General features: G+C 43.1%; 1 protein-coding gene across 1 annotated transcript in view; it reads right to left on the bottom strand.

Annotated features, from left to right (window-relative positions):
- Window positions 1-3,305: 3,305 nt before the first annotated feature.
- The window catches only part of LOC143299631 (kelch-like protein 24), a 39,274-nt gene continuing 18,847 nt past the window's right edge, over window positions 3,306-23,732 (bottom strand). Inside the window, exons 2-8 of the mRNA XM_076612928.1 lie at window positions 22,711-23,732; window positions 21,745-21,888; window positions 19,069-19,214; window positions 13,792-14,238; window positions 11,107-11,282; window positions 8,490-8,731; window positions 3,306-4,875 (exon numbers count right to left, since the gene is read on the bottom strand). The exon at window positions 22,711-23,732 is cut by the window's right edge and continues 589 nt beyond it. Of these exons, the coding sequence (XP_076469043.1) occupies window positions 4,561-4,875; window positions 8,490-8,731; window positions 11,107-11,282; window positions 13,792-14,238; window positions 19,069-19,214; window positions 21,745-21,888; window positions 22,711-23,025 (1,785 nt within the window). The 5' untranslated portion in view covers window positions 23,026-23,732 and the 3' untranslated portion in view covers window positions 3,306-4,560. The remainder of the gene's footprint in view (window positions 4,876-8,489; window positions 8,732-11,106; window positions 11,283-13,791; window positions 14,239-19,068; window positions 19,215-21,744; window positions 21,889-22,710) is intronic.

Genomic DNA, 23,732 nt, shown 5'->3' with positions numbered 1-23,732 from the left:
GCTCTGTAATACTCATGTAAGAGGATCTAAATCACCCCCAAAATGTTCTGTAGTACCCATGTATATATATATGATAGTCAGTCGTGTCCGACTATGACCATCAGAACAGCAGAGGAGGCAACTGCTCTTCCGACTATTTGGGCTAGAATTTGATTATAGTGGAGAGTGTCTTGCCTAAGTTACATCCCCACTCTCTTGGCCAAGACGGTTTTAGGACAGTCGGCGTTGGGATGGTTCCCAAAGGCCAACTAGCCCACAAGGCTGCAACACTAAGAGCCAGTGCAATTTTGCCTCCTAGTTTGAGAGTCATAGTCCTTCACAAAAAGACTAAACTGTAAATGGTTTCCCAGTGACTGGAGAAACCATTGATAAGACAGCTCTCACTTTGCTGTTGGCCCAAATGTAAACTTATGTCAATCTGTAAGAGGATCTTAATCACCCCAAAATGCTCTTAGTACTCATATAAGAGGATCTAAATAACCCCCAAAACGCTTTGTAGTACCCATGTAAGAGGATCTAAATCACCCAAAAATGCTCTGCAGTGCTTGTGTAAGAGGATGTGTGTCATCTCAAAGCACACTGTGGTACTTAAAAAAAAAATATGAAGAACTTAATCTCCCCATCCCAACAGGTCACCACTCCCCCCCCCCCCCCCCACCCCCCAAAAACACCAAAGGGTGAACCACCCGGTCAGTATTTTTATCCTCCTCCACTACATCTTGAATGGTGGTCTGGACTCTGGTCATTTGCATGAGACAATAACAAGAAACCCCCATGTGTAGCATGCACTTGTTGCACGTAAAAGAACCCACAGGAAAAAAAAAAGGGTTACAGATTTTTTTTTTTTTTTTTGATAGGAAAACAAATACACTTGCAGTCAGAAAAAAAAAAGTAGTGGTACTGCAATGAGGAAGACGTGCCCGAATTTCACACAGAGAAATCTGTTGTGACACAAGAGTAACATGATTCAGTACAATCATTGATCTTCTATTTATTCAATCAATCCGTTCATCTAAGATGATGACATTAGACTGGAACGGTACAATACAATACAATACAATACAATACTATGCTCACCAGATGAGGCAAGAGAACACAGATGACATAGCTGGTGTTCTGTACCCTGGGGTTTGAGCCTCATTTTAACTGGTCAGCACAGTATACATCTATCTACCTACCTACCTATCTATCTATCCATCTCTCTCTCTCTCTATGTATGTATGTATGTATATATATATATATATATATACACACACACACATATATATCTTTCTTACTTTTTTTTTTCTTTTTGCAATGACCTCCCATTTTTCACATGCAGTTCTTAAGCAGTGCTATCCCCCCCAATATTCCATACTATCCCCCCCCTCCCCCCACACCCCACCCCCCCTCCCCGATATTCCTTGTGAGCCCGGTACACTTGGTAATAAAGACATATTCTATTCTAGTCTATTATTTTCAGTCACTTTGACAAAGTTTTAAACCAATCCCAGAATGAATTAAACATCATCTGTTTTGTAAAGCACCTGCATCAGTTTACCGGACAGTGTGTTGAGTAAGTATCTGTTACTATTATAATTATATCTAAGAGAAAATCATACTGCAAAAGAAAACATCAGTTTCACTGTCGTTTCATAATAAAAATGATTACAAGTTTCCTGACAAAAGTAATATTCGTTGCAATTCTCGTTTGATTTCAATAATTTTTTGGGGGGCAAAATAAACATAAAAAAAGAAGAGAAAAAAAAAACCCAACAAACTAACCAAAATCTGTCATGTGAAGTTTGACAGCTGTGATGAGGACTTTCAAGTACTTTTAAAGTGTTCCGTTCTGCAGTACATAGATAGCTTACCAAGAAAGTCAAGTACTTTTAAAGTGTTCCGTTCTGCAGTACATAGACAGCTCATAAAGAAATACAAGTACTTTTAAGTGTTAAATTCTGCAGTATGTAGACAGCGCACACAGACGAATTCAAGTACTTTAAATTGTAAAGGTCTGCAGTACGTAACTAGCACACAGAAGAATTCAAGTACTTTAAATTGTAAAGTTCTGCAGTACGTAGCTAGCACACAGAAGAATTCAAGTACTTTAAAAGTGTTAAGTTTTGCAGTACACAGATAGCTCATAGAGAAATTCAAGTACTTTAAAAGTGTTAAGTTTTGCAGTACACAGAGAAATTCAAGTACTTTAAAGTGCAAAGTTCTCCAGTACGTAGCTAGCACACAGAAGAATTCAAGTACTTTAAAAGTTTTGCAGTACATAGAGAAATTCAAGCGCTTTTAAAGCGTTTAGTTCTGCAGTAGGCAGAGAGCACACAGATTCAATACTGCGAAACAGGACACGACAGCGTCACAGGAAGGTCTGCCTGAGGACGAAGACAGGATGCAGCTGTGCCCTATCATTTCCTCACTCTACATGAAATTACAGACCTTGGCTTCAACAGGATCCCACTTCCTTTTTTTTTAACTTTATAACACTAATCATTAGCAACCATCAATAAACCTTATTTTTTCTTTTTCCTTTTTTTTTTTTTTTTTAAATAAAGACATTTTCTCATCAAAATCTAGAGAATCAGCACTTCCATGATTGTAAGTCTGTAATTCGGCTTCATTTTCTAACTTTGACATTAATAATTAGTTACCACTGATAAACCTTTTCTTTCTTTTTATTTTTTTTCTTTCTTTTCTAAAGATATTTTCTCATCAAAATCTATTTCAAGAATCAGCATTTCCATGATTGTGAGTCTGTAATTCGGCTTCATTTTCTAACTTTGACATTAATAATTAGTTACCACTGATAAACCTTTTCTTCCTTTTTTATTTATTTATTTATTTTTTTAATAAAGATATTTTCTCATCAAAATCTATTTCCAGAATCAGCATTTCCATGATTGTGAGTCTGTAATTCCGCTTCATTTTCTAACTTTGACATTAATAATTAGTTACCACTGATAAACCTTTCTTCCTTTTTTATTTATTTATTTATTTTTTTAATAAAGATATTTTCTCATCAAAATCTATTTCCAGAATCAGCATTTCCATGATTGTGAGTCTGTAATTCGGCTTCATTTTCTAACTTTGACATTAATAATTAGTTACCACTGATAAACCTTTCTTCCTTTTTTATTTATTTATTTATTTTTTTTAATAAAGATATTTTCTCATCAAAATCTATTTCCAGAATCAGCATTTCCATGATTGTGAGTCTGTAATTCGGCTTCATTTTCTAACTTTGACATTAATAATTAGTTACCACTGATAAACCTTTCTTCCTTTTTTATTTATTTATTTATTTTTTTAATAAAGATATTTTCTCATCAAAATCTATTTCAAGAATCAGCATTTCCATGATTGTGAGTCTGTAATTCGGCTTCATTTTCTAACTTTGACATTAATAATCAGTTACCATCTCATCAAAATCAATTTCTCATTATTTTCTCATCAAAATCTATTTCAAGAGTTGGCATTTCCATGGTTGTTAGTCTGTCAATTTTGAACATCACAGGGCGTTCTGTCTCGAAAATGGTTGAATATACAAACAAACGAGCAAACAGACAGAGAGGCAGGAAGACTGATATGTGGAGATAAACAGACAGACAGACAGATAAACAGACAAATAAAAAAAAAGAAATAAAAAAAGAAGAAGATAAATCCAACATATTAATCAACACCAAATTTGGCAATGATCGGAGTCACAGGGAAAGCAGTATTGACCGAAGCAAACGCTGCAGTTATTTCCCTCCACCTGTTCATGGGAAGGATATATGTCACAAAGACACTCTGAGGAATTTCCCTTGCGACAGACCAACTGCTCCAAGTCTTGACTGAAGCAAAAGCGGCAGTTGTTGTTGTTTTTTTTCCCCCTCCACCACTTGGTGGGAGGGATATGCTGTGGAAACCATTGCGAGGAATTTCACCTGCTCCTGACAGAATTGTCAGCGCTGTGATCAAGCACACTGTCCTATGTCACACCACCTTCCTTTCCACAAAGGAGACGAGTGAGTGTGTGTGTGTGTGTGTGTGTGTGTGTGTGTGTGTGTGACTTTAGCCTGACTGAATGACACAGGAAACAAATGATGAGCGCCTAAAGCCCAAGTCTCAATCGGCTCTACCCAGGTAGGCAGCCAGCCTGTTGTGCAACAGGACTCTGTACAGGGCTTACGGCTTGGTCTCTGACTGAGGTACTACAGTAAGCATGCACATCACTTGCAGCTTGGACTCTGAACAAGAACAGACGCCATCAGGAGGAATACTAAGCATGCACATCGCTTCGAGCTTGGTCTCTGACTGAGGATAGGTGCTATAATCTCTTCTTCTTTCTTTGTCGGCTGCAACTCCCATGTTCACTCATATATACACGAGTAGGCTTTTACATGCATGACCGTTTTTACCCAGCTATGTAGGCAGCCATGCTCCGTTTTCGGGGGTGGTGCAATAATAAGTATGCACATCACTCAGAGCTTGGTCTGCGGCCAGAGGACAGGCACTATAATAAATAAGCACATCAATCACTCCGTCAATCCGGACCACCACCCGGCGCCGCACCGGGGGCGCAGCCTTTCACAAGGGAGACGACACGGGCGTCTCCACCACGTTCTCCTTCGGCAGGAACTTGCGGTCGATGGTGATCTTGGCGCAGCTGTCCAGCAGGCGCGGGGTGGGCACCCGGTCCTGTATCGTCATGGCGACGCTGTTGCGCGTGTCGAAGCGGATCATGGCGTCGCAGAGGGCGCGGGAGGGCCCCGGCCCTACCCTCTGCCCGCCCAGCACGTACAGGATGCCGCGCCGGTGCACCAGGCCGAAGTGCACACGGTCAAAGTTCTTGATGTGGCCCACGATCCTCGTGGCGCACTCGTCCGGGGAATGCTTGATGACCTGCCCACCGAGAGAGAGAGGACACAGAAACATGATGCGTCACATCACATCTTCTTCTTCTTCTTCTGCGTTCACTCGTATGCACACGAGTGGGCTTTTACATGTATGACCGTTTTTACCCCGCCATGTAGGCAGCCATACTCCATTTTCGGGGGTGTGCATGCTGGGTATGTTCTTGTTTCCATAACCCACCGAACGCTGACATGGATTACAGGATCTTTAACGTGCGTATTTGATCTTCTGCTTGCATATACACGAAGGGGGTTCAGGCACTAGCAGGTCTGCACATATGTTGACCTGGGAGATCGTAAAAATCTCCACCCTTTACCCACCAGGCGCCGTCACCGTGATTCGAACCCGGGACCCTCAGATTGACAGTCCAACGCTTTAACCACTCGGCCATTGCGCCCGTCGTCACATCACATCATGTGTGTGTGTGTGTGTGTGGGTTTGCCGTTAACAACAGCTGCGCTTTTTTGTGGGAAGGTTCGAGACGAAAACATGTATTTCAGCTACAAGGTAACCCTTGAGGAGGACTTTCTGTTTGATGTCCCATCACACATCAGTGAATGAAGATATTTTGTTATCGTTTAAAAGAGGAGGGGGTGCTGAATGGTGAGCTGGGGGAAACTGGGTGAACACGGGGTGAAATCACCTAAATACAATTACAGAAAATTGCTTAATGGACTCTGTAAAAGATAATTCATTAATCTAACAAGCGAAACAACTGATAATGAATGCAAAAGGTCAAAAACATCAACGCTGTCAATCACTTGTGATGACACACTTTCACATGGGTTATGACTTACTTACTTACTTATTTATGTACTGCCTCGTTATGCCCTCTGGTATGTGAGGCAGCAACAAAGAACCACCACTCACCATAGCTGAATGATTAAAGCGTTGGACTTTCAATCTTGAGGGTCCCGGGTTCAAATCTCAGTGGTGCCTGGTGGATACAGGGTGGAGATTTTTCAAATCTCCCAGGTCAACATATGTGTAGACCTGCCAGTGCCTGAACCCCCTTCGTGTGTATACGCACGAAGAAGATCAAATACGCACGTTAAAGATCCTGTAATCCATGTCGGCATTCCGTGAGTTATGGAAACAAGAACATACCCAGCATGCACACCCCCAAAAATGGAGTACGGCTGCCTACATGGCAGGGTAAATAAACAAAACGGTCATACACGTAAAATGTTAAATGTTACATGTTTGTGTGTGTGTATATGTATGCGTGCCTGAAATCTGATTGAATGACACAGGAAACGAATGATGAGCGCCCAATGGCAGCCGTCAGCTGGCTCTACCCAGGTAGGCAGCCTGTTGTGCAAATGACCCCGTGTTTGTAAAGTGCTTAGAGCTTGGTCTCCCGACCGATGATAGGCGCTAAGAAGTATCCATACCAATCAATCAATCAATAATGGGTCGGTAGCTCCCATCACACAAAGGCAGCGTTGGTTTCTTCTGTTGCTGTTTACAATTCAAAACAAAGCTTTCTTTACAGGACCAACCCCCGCCGCACACACACAGCATCGGTTTCTTCTGTTGCTGTTTCAACACCAAAGCTTTTCTTTTACGGGACTGGGTTGTCAGCCCTGTGCCCAACTCCCAATCTGGAGAACCAGTGGATTGTGCTTTGTCTGCCTTCTACCTGGACCAGGCGGAGGAGGAAACCTTTCCCAACAGCTGTGAAGGCGGAAAAGGATGACCAAAGGGCAGGGGGAGCTCTTATCCTTGGCTGGAAGTCCTTCTAGGAGACGGAACTCCGAAGAAAAAACCTGCACCTGCTGAGGCCGTTCTACACATAGCAGTATCTGCACCTGTGGGACTCTTAGCGTCGGTAGGCGGGAGAGTGGGGAATGGACTGCAGAACTCCTCTTCACTAAAAAAAAAAAAAAAATCACCTGTGCTGGTCAGGCAACCTGGCTGATGTCGGAACGACAATCTTACACCGACAGATAAACCTGCCTGCTTCCTCATCCGCTAGTCCGACGGGAGACTCCATCACCCTTCAACCTGTCCGGCTTGGATGGCCCTGCCAGGTGCATAAGCTCCATCTGGCCTAGCTGGTAGGGTCCCCGAGGCACACAAGCCCTCCCAAAAACTGCCACCACCATGGCAAGGGGGCAATAAGCAGGGCACATGTTTCCAGGTGGGATGACCAGTGATAAGCACCAACAAAAAAAAAAAAGAAAAAGGATTGTGCATGAACGCTTTTGAAAAATATTTTGATTTTATAGGTGTCTAACTTAATATGATGTCATTGTGAGCGAAGCCTGCACCTAGATCCTACATCTTTTTTTTTTTTAACACAATCTATCTTTTTTTTTTCTTTCTTTTTTTTTTTTTTTACAAAATCTAACATCACTTATCACTTTTTACATGAACTGTCATCACTTTTTACACATCTATCATCATTTATCACGTAATATTCATAATTTTTTTTTTTACACAACCTGACATCTCCCCCTCTCTCCCTCCCCCACCCACCCCCATCCCACCCCCAATCTAACATCACTTTTTACATGAACTATCATCATTTTTTACACAATCTAAAATCATTTATCACGTAATCAAAATAACTTTTTACACAATGTAACATCACCCACCCCCACCCCCCAATCTAACATCACTTTTCACATGATCTTTTTTTATCTAGAAGGGGGCTTGTGGGGGGGGGGGGGAGGGGGTGGGGAGGGGGGGAATGGAGAGGGGTTGTGGTGTTGACAAACTTAGTCACAGATTGAAGGTAGCTTTTGTTGCTTGTTTTTGGCTTGAGCTTTTATCTTTTAGTTTTTTCTCTACAGCCCTCTGTCCTGAGTTGGTTTTTTGGGGGGTTGGTTTTTTTTTGTTTTTGTTTTTTTCAAGACAGAAGTTAGCTGGTTTTCATTTCTCTCTCTTTTTTTCTCTCTCTTTTTTTATGCTAAAGAGTGAGTGAGAGTCAGTCAGGGAGTGAAGAAAGAAAGGGGGTGGGGGTTGGGGGGAGGGGGGGTGAGGACTGGAAGAAGGTGAAGGTCTGTGAAACGAGGCTCACAACAAGTACGTACCTACCTCACCACCACAACAAGAGTCTGCCTGCGCTCATTTCCCCAATACAATACAATTCAATACAATACAATACAATACATCTCTATTCATCCACTGGAAAATCAAATTATGCATCCACAGGCTCGTTACTCACCCTACACAATCTCTCAGCCAACAGCCAAGTCTGACCCACTCAGAACATGACAAAGGTTGGAAAACACACACACACACACACAAACACACACACACACACACAAACACACACACACAAACACACACACACACACACAAACACACACACACACACACACACACGCGCACACACACACACGCACACACACACACACACATACACACACAAACACACACACAAACACACACAAACACACAAACACTCACACACTCTTTGTAAAATAACATGAACATTACAAAACACGATTTCAGAATAAGAAATGCTTCGATAAAATCATTATAAATTGTTAAATGGCAAGTTTAGTATAAGATGGCAGGTTTAGTATCAAAAACAATATGCAGTAAAAGAGATATACATGTACTACAATAAAAGTAAACGTCCCCAGACTAACCTTGCCATCGAACAGAATCAGGTAGGTGTTGTTGTCGCACATGACGGCGCGCGACAGCTTGCAGTTAACGGGCAGTGAGGCGATGACGGTGACGGTGCGCAGCGAGGTGTCGTAGCACTGCACCACGCACGAGTCCGTGCGGTCGCTCTTCTCCCCGCCGTAGATGAAGATGCGGTCCCCGAAGGCTGTGGCCGAGACAGAGCTGGCCGGCTGAACCAGCTGGGCCACCTCCGTCCATTCCCCTGACAGGGCAGCAAAAAATAAATAATAACAAATTAAAAAAAAAAAATTTTATTCAATAATATAACCCATACCATTCAACATCGTAGACTGGGCCACCTCCGTCCACTTCCCTGACAGGTCAGCAAAAACTAAAGAAACAAATAAACATAACCCACAGCACTCAACACAGCAGAATTGCTGCATTGTTGCAATCATTCTAATAACAACATACAGCTGCCTTGTGCAACAATCATTTTAACTCTCTCCATACGAACGGCGAAAGAGACGACGTTAACAGCGTTTCACCCCAATTACCATCATCGAAATATCGCAAGCGGAAGGCTCTTATACTGAAGAGGTGAATTTTGACAAAGAATATCACAATTCTGATGACGGAAGCTAAAGGTTGGGTCACTCAGACACCCACTGGACATCCGAGGGGTCTGTGTAGAGGAGAAGAGAGGACTGGCCGTACTGAGTGAGTTAACTTTTTCGGCACCACAGGCAACTTTAGTCGACATCAAGCGGTCATGTGAAACGGACCGTTGTTCACATTGTGACAGAGCTTTACAGCTGTAGCCAACTTTCCTGTTCAACAGGAGATTGACAACCCTACCACCCCACACCCCACACCCCGACTGAGTGTAATATAAACAAGTCCATTTTGTGGTTTTGATACAAACTGAATTACATGACTGGGTGCTGAGTCTAAAAATAATTGGTGCTGGGGAGGGTTTTTCCCCACAGAAACGTGGGTGGCATATCAGTTAATACCAACTTGCAGTTGTATTATGCAATTATCTAAATCACAAAATGCATCTGCACTGTGCAATCATTTCATAACAACATACAGCTGAATTGTACAATCATTTTGATAACAGACTGTTGCATTGTACAATCATTTTAATCACAACATACTGCTGCATTATGAAATCGTTTCAATAACAACAGACAACTGCATTGTACAATCATTTTAATCACAACATACTGCTGCATTGTACAATCATTTTGATAACAGACAACTGCACTGTACAATCATTTTGATAACAGACAGCTGCATTGTACAATCATTGTAATAACAACATATGACTGCATTACGCAATCATTATATAATAAAACATACAGTTGCATGGTACAATCATTTCTATTTACAACACGAAACTGCAGTGTTCAATCATTCTAATAACATACAGCTGCATCGTTGCAATCATTATAATGAAACATACAGTTGCATGGTACAATCAAATGTATTTACAACATGAAGTTGTACTGTGTGATCATTCTGATAACATGCACCTGCACTGTGCAATCATTATAATAAAACATACAGTTGCATTGTACAATCATTTCTACTTACAACATGAAGCTGCACTGTCTGATCATTTTAATAACGTGCAGTTGCATTGTTCAATCATTCTAACAGCATACAACTGCATTGTGCAATCATTCTATTTTCAGTAATATATAGCTGCACATGCAATCATTTTAATAACATCCCTGAGCTGCACTGTACAATCATTTTTTAATTACAACGTACAGCTGCACATTGCAAACATTTTGATAACATACAGGTGATGTGTGTGCTGTCCACAGGTGATGTCTATGTTATTCACAGGTGATGTCTGTGTCTGTGTCATCCACAGGTGATGTCTATGTTATTCACTGGTGATGTCTGTGTCGTCCACAGGTGATGTCTGTGTTGTCCACAGGTGATGTCTGTGTTGTCCACAGGTGATGTCTGTGTTATTCACAGGTGATGTCTGTGTCGTCCACAGGTGATGTCTGTGTCATCCACAGGTGATGTCTGTGTTATTCACTGGTGATGTCTGTGTTGTCCACAGGTGATGTCTGTGTCGTCCACAGGTGATGTCTGTGTCGTCCACAGGTGATGTCTGTGTCGTCCACAGGTGATGTCTGTGTTGTCCACAGGTGATGTCTGTGTCGTCCACAGGTGATGTCTATGCTATTCGCAGGTGATGTCTGTGTTGTCCACAGGTGATGTCTGTGTTGTCCATAGGTGATGTCTGTGTTGTCCAGATGTCTGTGTTGTCCACAGGGGATATCTGTGTTGTCCAGATGTCTGTGTTATCCACAGGTGATGTCTGTGTTGTCCACAGGTGATGTCTGTGTTATCCACAGGTGATGTCTGTGTTGTCCACAGGTGATGTCCATGTTATTCACAGGTGATGTCTGTGTTATTCACAGGTGATGTTTGTGTTGTCCACAGGTGATGTCCAGGAGCACAATAAAGAAACAACAAAGCATAACAGATTCTGCTACACTACACAAAAAAAACAACAACGCTGTTTCTATACAACCAACCCTTCTACAACAAAAACCAGAGTCCAAGCCATGCACCACCACCCCCCTTACCTCCCCACCCACACTTCCTTACCTGAGTCCAGCTCATACTCCTCAATGGAGTTCTGAACCCGGGCACCTTCTTCCAGCTCTGAGTTGAACCCCCCGATGGCGTAGATCTTGTTCCCGCTGGCTGCCATCGCGTGGCGGCGTCGCCCTTTCTTCAGCTTTGCCCGGCACTGAGTCCACTTGTTCTTCTTGGCTCGGTACCTGAACACAACGCATGGTTAGTTTATGCAGCGTCAGGTAACCACAGCACAACCATGGGATTCTGGTTAACTCTCACTACCAAGCTTCTGCGTGAAAAACGCTCCCCAGCACCAAACATTTTATACACAATGCTCTCGGTCACAGGCTTTGGTTCATGTCGAAACAATACTATGGACTTGTTCACTTCAGATTCAGTCAAGGGGCAAAGGTTTATTCATTGTACTTTTGGTGGGAAACTGGCTGCAACTGTCAAGCTTGGTTATGATGTGAAAAATGGTTTCATCAACATGACCCTTCGATGTCGACAAAAGTCACCTATGGTGGTGCACTGTCCAGACAACTTGAAGTCGCCTATGGCCGTGAAAGAGTTAAAGGTTGAAAATCCCACAGCCTTTTCATGGCCATTGGGTCAGTGAATTCATATCCACTGTGTATATGCCTCAGCACAGGAAGGCAGGGACCCTATCCTCACCTTCTGCAGTTTCAAACCTCCCCCAGCTGAAATCAGGCATCCATCTACACCAGAGTGGAATGAGGGAAATTGGAGTGAAGTGCTTTTCCCCGAGGGCAAACACCAGGCCGAATCTGGGGCCCAGGAACCCCAATCGCTGAAGAAGACTGGTTCATGAGCCAGCTGCATTGCTTGGTTCTAACTTTTTGACAGTCACACATGACTAAATGCCTACGCCGACCGAACTATGCCATTGGTCAGTTCCATACTACACACAGTTAGTAGCGGGTTACGATCATACCAGGCTCTTCCGTCTGAGCAATGCAACTGGCTCCAGGAGTCCAATGCCTAAACAACTCTGCCAATGTGACTCTTCCAACCAATACAGGCAAAAATGTCAGAGGACCCATACAATTATAACCTCCACTGGGGCGGTGAATTCATATCCACTGTGTCCAGGGCTCGGCACAGGAAGGCAGGGGGCCTATCCTCACCTTCCGCAGTTTTAAACCTCCCCCAGCTGAAGCCAGGTACCCATTTACACCAGAGTGGAGCGAGGGAAATCGGAGTGAAGTGCCTTTCCCATGGACACAAGACCAAGCTGTCATCTGGCCTCGACGGGCGCAATAGCCGAGTGGTTAAAGCGTTGGACTGTCAATCTGAGGGTCCCGGGTTCGAATCACGGTGACAGCGCCTGGTGGGTAAAGGGTGGAGATTTTCACGATCTCCCAGGTCAACATATGTGCAGACCTGCAAGTGCCTGAACCCCCTTCGTGTGTATATGCAAGCAGAAGATCAAATACGCACGTTAAAGATCCTGTAATCCATGTCAGCGTTCGGTGGGTTATGGAAACAAGAACATACCCAGCATGCACACCCCCGAAAACGGAGTATGGCTGCCTACATGGCGGGGTAAAAACGGTCATACACGTAAAAGCCCACTCGTGTGCATACGAGTGAACGCAGAAGAAGAAGAAGTCATCTGGCCTCGAACCCTCATCACCGGTGATCACAGGATCAGATGCACAACGCATAAACCGATTCTGTCACAGCACCTCCATGGAATTCTGAACAAAAGTAAATGTAGAGAAAAGTACTCAGCATCATCACGTAATGTCTGAAAACTGATCTATCACACATCTTTTTCTCAACAACAGAATGACACAACACACAATTTCCTGTTCCTGAAAAGAAATTTTTGCTCATGCTTGAAAGGCTTGTACTTTGCAGTTTAAAATTTCAATGTATTTCTAGTGATTTCGCTGATGGCTGATTTCGTAAAAAATTTTTTAAAAAACAACAAAAAAAACCCAGACTCTGACAAGGAATCAGCAGCTGGTGAAAATTACTGGAACACACACTGCAAGATATATTTTCAATCAAAGTATTTTCTTTTTTCAAATATGTCCACTTTATGTCTCTTGTGGTTTTAAAGCCCCGGCATTTGAAATAAAAACATAGTTACATTCACATTCAGTCATAGATATATACATATATGTGAAGAAAACTATTAACAGATCCATCCAACTTTACCTAACACATCTTATTTTATTCTATTTTTTTAATTTTTTTATTTTATTTTATTTTACTTTTTTTTCTTTTTTTTTTTTTCTCAAGGCCTGACTAAGCGTGTTGGGTTACGCTGCTGGTCAGGCATCTGCTTGGCAGATGTGGTGTGGCGTATATGGATTTGTCCGAAAGCAGTGACGCCTCCTTGAGCTACTGATACTGATACTGATACTAACATACAACAACAGCAATGACAGCCTCAACAACACGCCCCGAAAAACATTTAAAGAAATATCATCTAAAAGAATACAAACTGATATGGGATCAATCAAATAGGCTGCTGGCCAAAATTTTTTTACCCTGAAGTTTGATTAAACCAAAACATTGCACACGCTCCAGAGCGTTTACTGGCTGACCGTTTTCCTCTGAAACAATCATGAATGTTTTTCAACCAAAACACCAGAACAGCTAATACAAATGGACGATTTAACACAACCCAGAAGAAGACACCCGATCTCAACTGCGACACCCAAGACACTGACGATTTACCTCATGAAACACGTCTGCAGCAGACCGCCCCCCGTGATGAAAATGTCGTTCTCGTACACACAGGACGCAAACTCGATGCCCGGGTCGTGGGGCAGTGGGGTCAGGTGGTACCACTGCCGCGAGTTGAAGCTGTAGGCGTAGACGTTCTTGGAGCGGAGGTAGGGGGGCTTGGGCGTCTCCCCCCCAGACAACACGACCAGCACGTCCTCCAGGCGCGAGGACTTCCGCGGCGACATCAGCTCCGAGGAGAAGTCGTGGCGCCGCGAGGGGAGGAGCTGGAAGTTCTTGGCTTTGTCGATGCAGCGCACGACCTCGGGGCACTCCTTGAGCATGTCGTTCTTCCTCACAACGTCCAGGAGGTACTGGGGGCGGGTCAGACCCAGGCGCACGCTCTGGAAGATGAGGGGCAGGTGCTTGGTGCGCGACTCCTGATCGTAGGCCACCCACCTAGAAAGCGAATCAAATAAATAAAAAAATGAACAATGAGGTTTAGTTGTCAGGATTATTTATTTATTTATTTATTTATTTATTCACCTTTTTTTTTCTTTTTTTTTTCCTCAAGGCCTGACTAAGCGCGTTGGGTTACACTGCTGGTCAGGCATCTGCTTGGCAGATGTGGTGTAGCGTATATGGTTTTGTCCGAACGCAGTGACGCCTCCTGGAGCTACTGAAACTGAAACTGAAACTGTCAGGATGGCCGGTGGTCCAAGGCACTGCTTTAAGGTCGCAGTCTGGTTCTCCAGGCGTGGGTTCGAATCCCACTTCTGACATCAAAGTTTTGTGGAGGAAGGTGGCAGAGTGGTAAAGACACGCAGCTGTAAATACAGAGAGTCTGTGAGGGTGCGGGTTCAAACCCCGCCCTTGCCCTCTCTTCCAAGTTTGACTGGAAAATCAAACTGAGCGTCTAGTCTTTCGGATGAGACGGTAAACCAAGGTCCCATGCGCAGCACGCACTTGACGCACTGAAAAAGAATCCATGGCAACAAAAGTGTTGTCCTCTGCTAATCACGTATAAAGAAATCCACTCTGATAGATATATACAAATATATAAGCATGCACTCAAGGCCTGACAAGCACGTTGGGGTTATGCTGCTGTCAGGCATCTGCCTAGCAGATGTAGTGTAGCGTATATGGATTTGACCGAACATAGTGACACCTCCTTGAGAAAGTAAAACTGAACCTGAAACTGAGGGTAGGAGAGTAAAGGATTAAACAACAATTAAGAGTGGTAACTATTTACAAGGGACACAACTTCCAAGTTGATGCTGCTCATGCTACCGATTCAGCTAGTATCAGTATCAGTGTCAGTAGCTCGAGGAGGCGTCTCCGCATTCGGTCCAATCCATGTACGCTACACCACATCTGCCAAGCAGATGCCTGACCAGCAGCGTAACCCAACGCGCTTAGTCAGGCCTTGAGAAAAAAAAGGGATAAATAAAATAGAATAAAATTAATTTTAAAATAAAATAAATAATGAAATTAATATATAAAAATGATAGATAAATAAAATAATAAAAAATTAATAATAATAATGGTGTTTATAAGGCGCAAAATCTTGATGAAATCAACTCTAAGCGCACAAAAAAACAAAAAAATAATAATAATAAAATAAATAAATAAAAATAAATCAGCTAGCACACAGGTAATTGATAGGTACACTGGATCAAATCCAGACACGTCCTCAAAACAGGAAGCTCCAGGTTTGTCCCTATATCAATCATTTGACATACATATACACACAGCAGCAGTGACAGAAGAAATGTGCAAACACACATTAGCTTTCACTCAAGACGGGCATAGCGTTTTTAATCCTAAATATGCTACTCAGAATATACAGACAATACAGAGCAAACACGCTGACTTGAAGTTGTGTACCGTCTAAACACACAGTGTCACCACTCTTTGTTGTTGTCAAACCAAATGAAATCGAATGACGGGCGCAATAGCCGAGTGGTTAAAGCGTTGGACTGTCAATCTGAGGGTCCCGGGTTCGAATCACGGTGACGGCGCCTGGTGGGTAAAGGGTGGAGATTTTTACGATCTCCCAGGTCAACATATGTGCAGACCTGCTAGTGCCTGAACCCCCTTCGTGTGTATATGCAAGCAGAAGATCAAATACTCACGTTAAAGATCCTGTAATCCATGTCAGCGTTCGGTGGGTTATAGAAACAAGAACATACCCAGCATGCACACCCCCGAAAACGGAGTATGGCTGCCTACATGGCGGGGTAAAAACGGTCATACACGTAAAAGCCCACTCGTGTGCATACGAGTGAACGCAGAAGAAGAAGAAGAAATCGAATCATCTTGCACATGGCATATGCTGAGTAAGTAGGGGTGGAAGAAAACAAACAACTCTATGTAAACAACTCTTCTGTAATACTCTGTACTGTAATACTCTGTACTGTAATACTCTATAATGACTTTTGTCTGCATGACTTTGCAATGATGCATAAAGAAAATAGGGATGTTGAGAACAGGATAACACGCTGAAACTCAGAGCAATGCACATATACACACACAAAGTATATTTTCATCTGATCTTATATGAATATGTGCATACACACACACACACACACACACACACACACACACTGACTGAAACCAGTCAGGGCTGGATGTAAAAAAAAAAAAAAAAGCAGCTGTGCTTACTCCACTACCCTCGTGAAATAAAAATTCGTTTCATTTTGTTTAAACCATTTATTGTCAGATTAACTTTTTGTTTTACAGACATTCTAGCAACCATTTGAATAAATATTAACTGAGCAACACAAAGAAAATCAAATTTGAGAAGGAAAAAACCCCAATGTTATGATTTTAAAAAGAACAAAAATATACACTGCGTGTGTATATGTGCATTGCTTTAAGTTTCAGTGTGTTATCCTTTCCCCAACACCCCTATTTTCATTATGCATTGTTGCAAAGTCATAACACATTCACACACACACACACACACACACACACACACACAAACGCAAGTAATTCTTGAAATCACATATACAATCACAGAGACAGACAGCAGACAGCAGTGGAAAGGAAGAGGAGAGAGAGCGGAGAGTGCATCCAAAATCTGACAATTCGAGCAAAACTACACAGGACTGAAGAACTTCCAATGACAGCATGCTTCTTCAGCTCAACTTGAGAGTTGACTTGTCAAGTACTTCCCGGACAGGATGTGATTCAAAGGCAGAACAGTTGGTTTTTTTAATGTTTTTTTTTATGAACCATACTTTAACAAACTTGACGAATCTATCAATCACTGTCGGCTTCATCAAACATATTAGAGTGATGGCCAAGAGGTAACACGTCCACCTAGGAAGTGAGAGAATCTGAGCGCGCTGGTTCAAATCACAGCTCAGCCGCCGATATATTCTCCCCCTCCAGTAGACCTTGCGTGGTGGTCTGGACGCTGGTCATTTGGATGAGATGATAAACCGAGGTCCTGTGTGCAGCATGCATTTAGCACACGTAAAAGAACCCACGGCAACAAAAGGGTTGTTCCTGGCAAAATTCTGTAGAAAAATCCACTTCGATAGGAAAAACAAATAAAACTGCAAGCAGGAAAAAATACAAAAAAATGGGTGGCGCTGTAGTGTAGCAACATGCCCCAGAGCAGCCCGAATTTCACACAGAGAAATCTGTTGTAATAAAAAGAAATATAAATACAAATACAAATTATGTTAAGTACTTTTTGTCCTTCACACACGGCTTTGGTGACTCGTTCAATCTTTTCTTTCTTTTTCAATCAACTAGCTGGCCTTTCGAAGTCTTTCAAACTTTTCTTTGAACCAGTCGAATTTCCACTTCCTCTTGACCACTGAACTAGTTTAACCCCCCCACCCCCCACCAAAAAAACAGAGTACGGCGGTTAAAAGCGGCCATACACATAAGCCCACTTGCATACATATGAGTGAATGTGGGAGTTGCAGCCCACAAGTTTCAGTTTCAGTAGCTCAAGGAGGCGTCACTGTGTTCGGAAACATCCATATACACGACACCACATCTGCCAAGCAGATGCCTGACCAGCAGTGTAACCCAACGCACTTAGTCAGGCCTTGAGATATAGCCCACAAACGCAGAAGAAGAAGAAGAAGAAGAAGAAGTAGTTTAAGACACAAGCGCCCTCCTAACTACTGAGCTAGTTTCAGAGGAATGAATGAATCAAACAAGCCGGTTTATACAGGGCGCGTAAAAATTCTCCACTCTTAGGAAGTGTGGTCACAGTAACCACCCCCCCCCCTCCCCACACACACACAAACAGAAAGAATCCCAGACAGAAACAACAACAAAATAATAAAAATGTCTGCATAACAGACAGCAAACAACACACACACACACACACACACACAGACACAGACGCACACACGCACGCACACACACACACACACACACACACACACACTATGCAACTGATTTAGAAAATATTTTCAAAATACATGAAAAATGAAAATTTTCAACAAAAAAAAAAGGTTTAACAAAATAATCCATTAATGCTGCATTTGTATGAAAAGCATCCTTGGCATATCCTCTGTTTAGTAGGGAAGAAGACCAAAAATGACTGCAGGATTCTTCAAAGACAAAAAACTAAAGTTTATAAAAAACCTTTTGGGTGGTAGTTGAATCCTCTTTGTTTTGACACGACGTTTCGGACCATAGGCCCGTTGTCAAGTGATGAGAAGAGGACAGTGTGAATAGGAAAGCCTATGTGAGGAAAGGGTGATGACATCTGTTTGGTAATTTTTCTTTATGAATACTCAATTGCTGGTAAAAAAAACAAAAACACAATATCAACATCATCATTACCATTACCATCATAATCACCACCATCATCATCTCTTATATCGCAATTATCGCCATCATCATCTCTACCGTCATCACCATCGTCTTCATCATCATCATCATCAATCAATCGTAACCGATTGCTGGTAAAACTGACAATATCATCATCATCACCACCTTCATCATTACCATCATCATCATCATCGCCATCATCACCATCATCACCACCACCACCACCATCATCATTACTTATCATCATCACCGCCATCACCACCATCGTCATCATCATCTTCTTCTTCTCCTTCGTTCGTGGGCTGCACCTCCCACGTTCACTCGTTATGTACACGAGTGGGCTTTTACGTGTATGACCGTTTTTTACCCCCGCCATGTAGGCAGCCATACTCTGTTTTCGGGGGGTCACCATCGTCATCATTATTCATCGTCATCATCATCACTGTTATCATCTTTATCATCACTGTTATCTTCATCCAAACTGACTTGACGGCAGTGTCAGTGATGAACTCCTCATCGGGGGCCTGCACGTTGTCGTCCTTCAGCATGCTCATCAGTTCGTCCGCCTCCAGCCCCATGAAGTCCTCCGTCTTGGACAGCTCCACAAAGTGCGCCATGATGTAAGTCCACGCCTGAAGAAAAGAAACAACAACAAAACATCATGACTTCTTCTTCTTCTTCTGCGTTCACTCGTATGCACACGAGTGGGCTTTTACGTGTATGACCGTTTTTACCCCGCCATGTAGGCAGCCATACTCCGTTTTCGGGGGTGTGCATGCTGGGTATGTTCTTGTTTCCATAACCCACCGAACGCTGACGTGGATTACAGGATCTTTAATGTGCGTATTTGATCTTCTGCTTGCATATACACACGAAGGGGGTTCAGGCACTAGCAGGTTTGCACATATGTTGACCTGGGAGATCGTAAAAATCTCCACCCTTTACCCACCAGGCGCCGTCACCGTGATTCGAACCCGGGACCCTCAGATTGACAGTCCAACGCTTTAACCACTCGGCTATTGCGCCCGTCAAAACATCATGACAACGTCACTTCAGTTCAGCTACACAAGGAGGCGGTCACTGCGTTCGGGCAAAATCCATACGCACCAACACCAGATCTGTCAAGCAAACGCCTGACCAGCAGCGTAACCCCAACGCGCTTAATCAGTAATATTGCGATAAATATTTTTTTTTTTTTAAACTTAACTTTTTCCCCATGTACCATCTCCTTAACCCTGCCAGGTCTATCCCTACCTGGTAACTCCAGCAATCTGGAACTGAAGCAATATCATATCCTGACCAATCAAAACACGCTCCTCACACAGAATACAAGGAAGCACGACTGAAAGATGGGAGCGACGGGCGCAATAGCCAAGTGGTTAAAGCGCTGGACTTTCAATCTGAGGGTCCCGGGTTCGAATCACGGTGACGGCGCCTGGTGGGTTAAGGGTGGAGATTTTTACGATTTCCCAGGTCAACATATGTGCAGACCTGCCAGTGCCTGAACCCCCTTCGTGTGTATATGCAAGAAGAAGATCAAATACGCAGGTTAAAGATCCTGTAATCCATGTCAGCGTTCGGTGGGTTATGGAAACAGGAACATACCCAGCATGCACACCCCCGAAAGCGGAGTATGGCTGCCTACATGGCGGGGTAAAAACGGTCATACACGTAAAATTCCACTCGTGTGCATACGAGTGAACGTGGGAGTTGTAGCCCACAAACGCAGAAGAAGAAGAAGAAGAAGAAAGATGGGAGCTGAATGATACAATTATGTGGAGTGACAGTGATCAGAATCTCTCGCTTACTAGGTAGGCGCGCCACTGACTGCTCAAAGTGAGGTCTGAGAAAATCAAGAAGAAAAAAATGTCAACAACTTGGGAAGCCTTTTGAAAGTAATTTACAGAAAAGAGGAAACCGAAGGACGTAAACCATTGAAACACATGTTCATAATTCATTATTTGATAATATTCTATTCGTATTTTGTTTTCAAGAACATGACTGAAATTGTCTTTCAGATACATGTACATGTCTCTGTCTCTGTGTGCGTGTGTGTGTGTGTGTGTGTGTGTGTGTGTGTGTGTGTGCGTGTGTGTGTGTGAAATCAAGCCGATGTATTACTTCCTTTCGTGTATTTAGCTCTGTATGTGTTGCTTTTTGATCTTTTTGTTCAAAGTTTGTTTTCAGTGTGCTGTAGTCTGAACTTGACTGTGAGCTGAGATATTGTGTGTGGTAAGTGACCAGCCTGTGGATGAATGGATAATATAATAAAGATGTATTGTATTGTATTGTACTGTATTGTACTGTATTGTGTCGTATCATACTGTATCATATTTTATTGCATTGCATTGTACTGTACTGTATTGCAACTGTATTGCACTGTATCACTTAACTCATCCTTCCCCACAGCTACAAGCCTGCTACACCTCCCCTGGACCACTGCAGCAAAAAGTAGGGTTGTTCACTAAAACGGAGAATTGTCGATTTAATCGGTCAAACAAAACTTCCTTTTCATGCTTCCAGAGTCCTCCGTGAATGGCTCAGTTTAGAACGCCAGCCGTACCGAGCAAGAATAAACGGAAATTCGAACAGTGTGACGGGCGTAATAGCCGAGTGGTTAAAGTGTTGGACTGTCAATCTGAGGGTCCCAGGTTCGAATCACGGTGACGGCGCCTGGTGGGTAAAGGGTGGAGATTTTTTACGATCTCCCAGGTCAACATATGTGCAGACCTGCTAGTGCCTGAACCCCCTTCGTGTGTATATGCAAGCAGAAGATCAAATACGCACGTTAAAGATCCTGTAAATGTCAGCGTTCGGTGGGTTATGGAAACAAGAACATACCCAGCATGCACACCCCCGAAAACAGAGTATGGCTGCCTACATGGCGGGGTAAAAACGGTCATACACGTAAAAGCCCACTCGCGTGCATACGAGTGAACGCAGAAGAAGAACAGTGCATTGGTACAAGAATACTCGTACCAGGTCCTCAGGGGGAGTAACCATGGTATGAATTAAACGCTTGTACTTGAATCAGAATGAGTTGAAGTTAAAAACACAATGAAGTAAACACACACACATACACACACACACACCCAACCCACCTACCCACACCCCAACCCCAAACCTCCCCCACCCCCACACCCCCACCTACACACCACACACCTTATCCTGCAGGTGCATACAGCTGTGCCAGTGGGCCAGGCGCCAGCGAGAGATGCAGTTGCCCAGGGCCAGGTTGCGACACAGGAACTCCTCGCAGCGCCCCTGGAGACTCTCCATCTGTAGCACTGCCGCCCCCCTCAACACCTGGCGACACAGGGGGGACAAAAAAAAAAAAAAAGAAAAAAAAGTGCCACCCCACATGAAATGACAACCCTGGAGGAATTTTTGTTGTTGAATATACATGTCCTCTTACGTACATATGATAAAGATATATATTGTACTTATGTGGCGCAAACTCCTCATAGATGGGCTCTAAGTCTAAGCGCCTCACTTGAAAAAACAATACACATATATTAACAGTGCATTATGCCCACACAAGAGCACATGAAGACATACAAGTGGAAAACAAAATAATCATAAAAAAAAGAAAAGAAAAAAAAATAGGAGACATTCTGTTAAAGTATGCTTGAATTTTTTGTTTAATAACACATGTCCCTTCACGCATATATAATCTACTGGTGATAGCAGACATTTTGTTATAGTATGCTGGAATTTTTTTTTTTATTCATATCCTGCCAGTCATACTGGTGATAGTAGACATTTTGTTATAGTATGCTGGAGTTTTTTGGTTTCATATCCCGCCAGTCATACTGGTGATAGCAGACATTTTGTTATAGTATGCTGGAGTTTTTGTTGTTTCATATCCCACCAGTCATACTGGTGATAGCAGACATTTTGTTATAGTATGCTGGAGTTTTTTTTGTTTCATATCCCGCCAGTCATACTGGTGATAGCAGACATTTTGTTATAGTATGCTGGAGTTTTTTTTGTTTCATATCCCGCCAGTCATACTGGTGATAGCAGACATTTTGTTATAGTATGCTGGAGTTTTTTTTGGTTTCATATCCCGCCAGTCATACTGGTGATAGTAGACATAGCACTCCAGACAACAACAAACAGTCTCACCTCCTCGGCGTTCGTCTCCTTCACGATGTCCAGCCCCGTGTAAATGTAGGAGAGGATGTCTCTGAACACGTCGTAATTGATGCCCTCGATCTTCACCAGACCCGTCACGCACTCCTTCATCCCCGACGAGTACATGGCCTCGAAGTACGGGGAGATGGCCGACAGGACGGCCTTGTGGCACTTGAAGGTGTACGACCCGGCCATGATGGTCGTGTCCGAGAACTTCTCGCTGTTGAGGAGCCGCTCCAAGCCCGTCGACAGGGCGTCCAGGTACTGGTGCCGCCACGAGGTCGTCGTCTCCATCATTGTGGACATTTTTTTTTTTTTTTTTAGTGAGGAAGTACCAGCTCAGGCTATGGCTAGTGGAATCTAAGGTTTGGTGGTGGTGGTTGTTTTTTTTAAGATGACAACCACAAACTGATTCCGAAAGCTGCTTGTGAAATTGGGAGGGTTTTGTGATGATAACAGCCACAAGCTGGTTCCAATTTACTGCTAGTGAAACTAAAGGGTTTTGTGATGATTTCAACCACGAACCAGTTCCAAATACACTGTGCTGCCAGTGAAATTGAAGGGTTTCTTGATAATTTCAAACATGAACCAGTTCAAACAACTACCAACAGTGAAGCTGAAGGGTTTTGTGATGGATTTCAACCATGAACTGGTTCAAAATACCACCACTGAAATTGAAGGGGTTTGTGATGATTTCAACCATGAAGTGGTTCAAAATAAGGGTTTTGTGATGATTTCAACCATGAACTGGTTCAAACTACCGCCAGACGTACTTAAGGGTTTTGTGATGGGTTCAACCACTACTTCCTGTCCAAACAGTGATGAGTGTGAGACGATCTGGACAGACATGGAACAAGATACATCCAGGGATGTTTTGAAAGAATATCTCCAGTGAAAACTGAAATCAAAGGGTTTTTGCGATGATTTCAACAACTACTTCCTGTCCAAACAGTGATGAGCGTGAGACGATCTGGAGCAGACCTGTAACAAGATACATCCAGGGATGTTTTGAA

The sequence above is a fragment of the Babylonia areolata genome, chromosome 25, assembly GCF_041734735.1.
Source record: "Babylonia areolata isolate BAREFJ2019XMU chromosome 25, ASM4173473v1, whole genome shotgun sequence".
NCBI classification, from domain to species: domain Eukaryota; kingdom Metazoa; phylum Mollusca; class Gastropoda; order Neogastropoda; family Buccinidae; genus Babylonia; species Babylonia areolata.
This window is presented reverse-complemented; position numbering and strand designations above follow the sequence as displayed.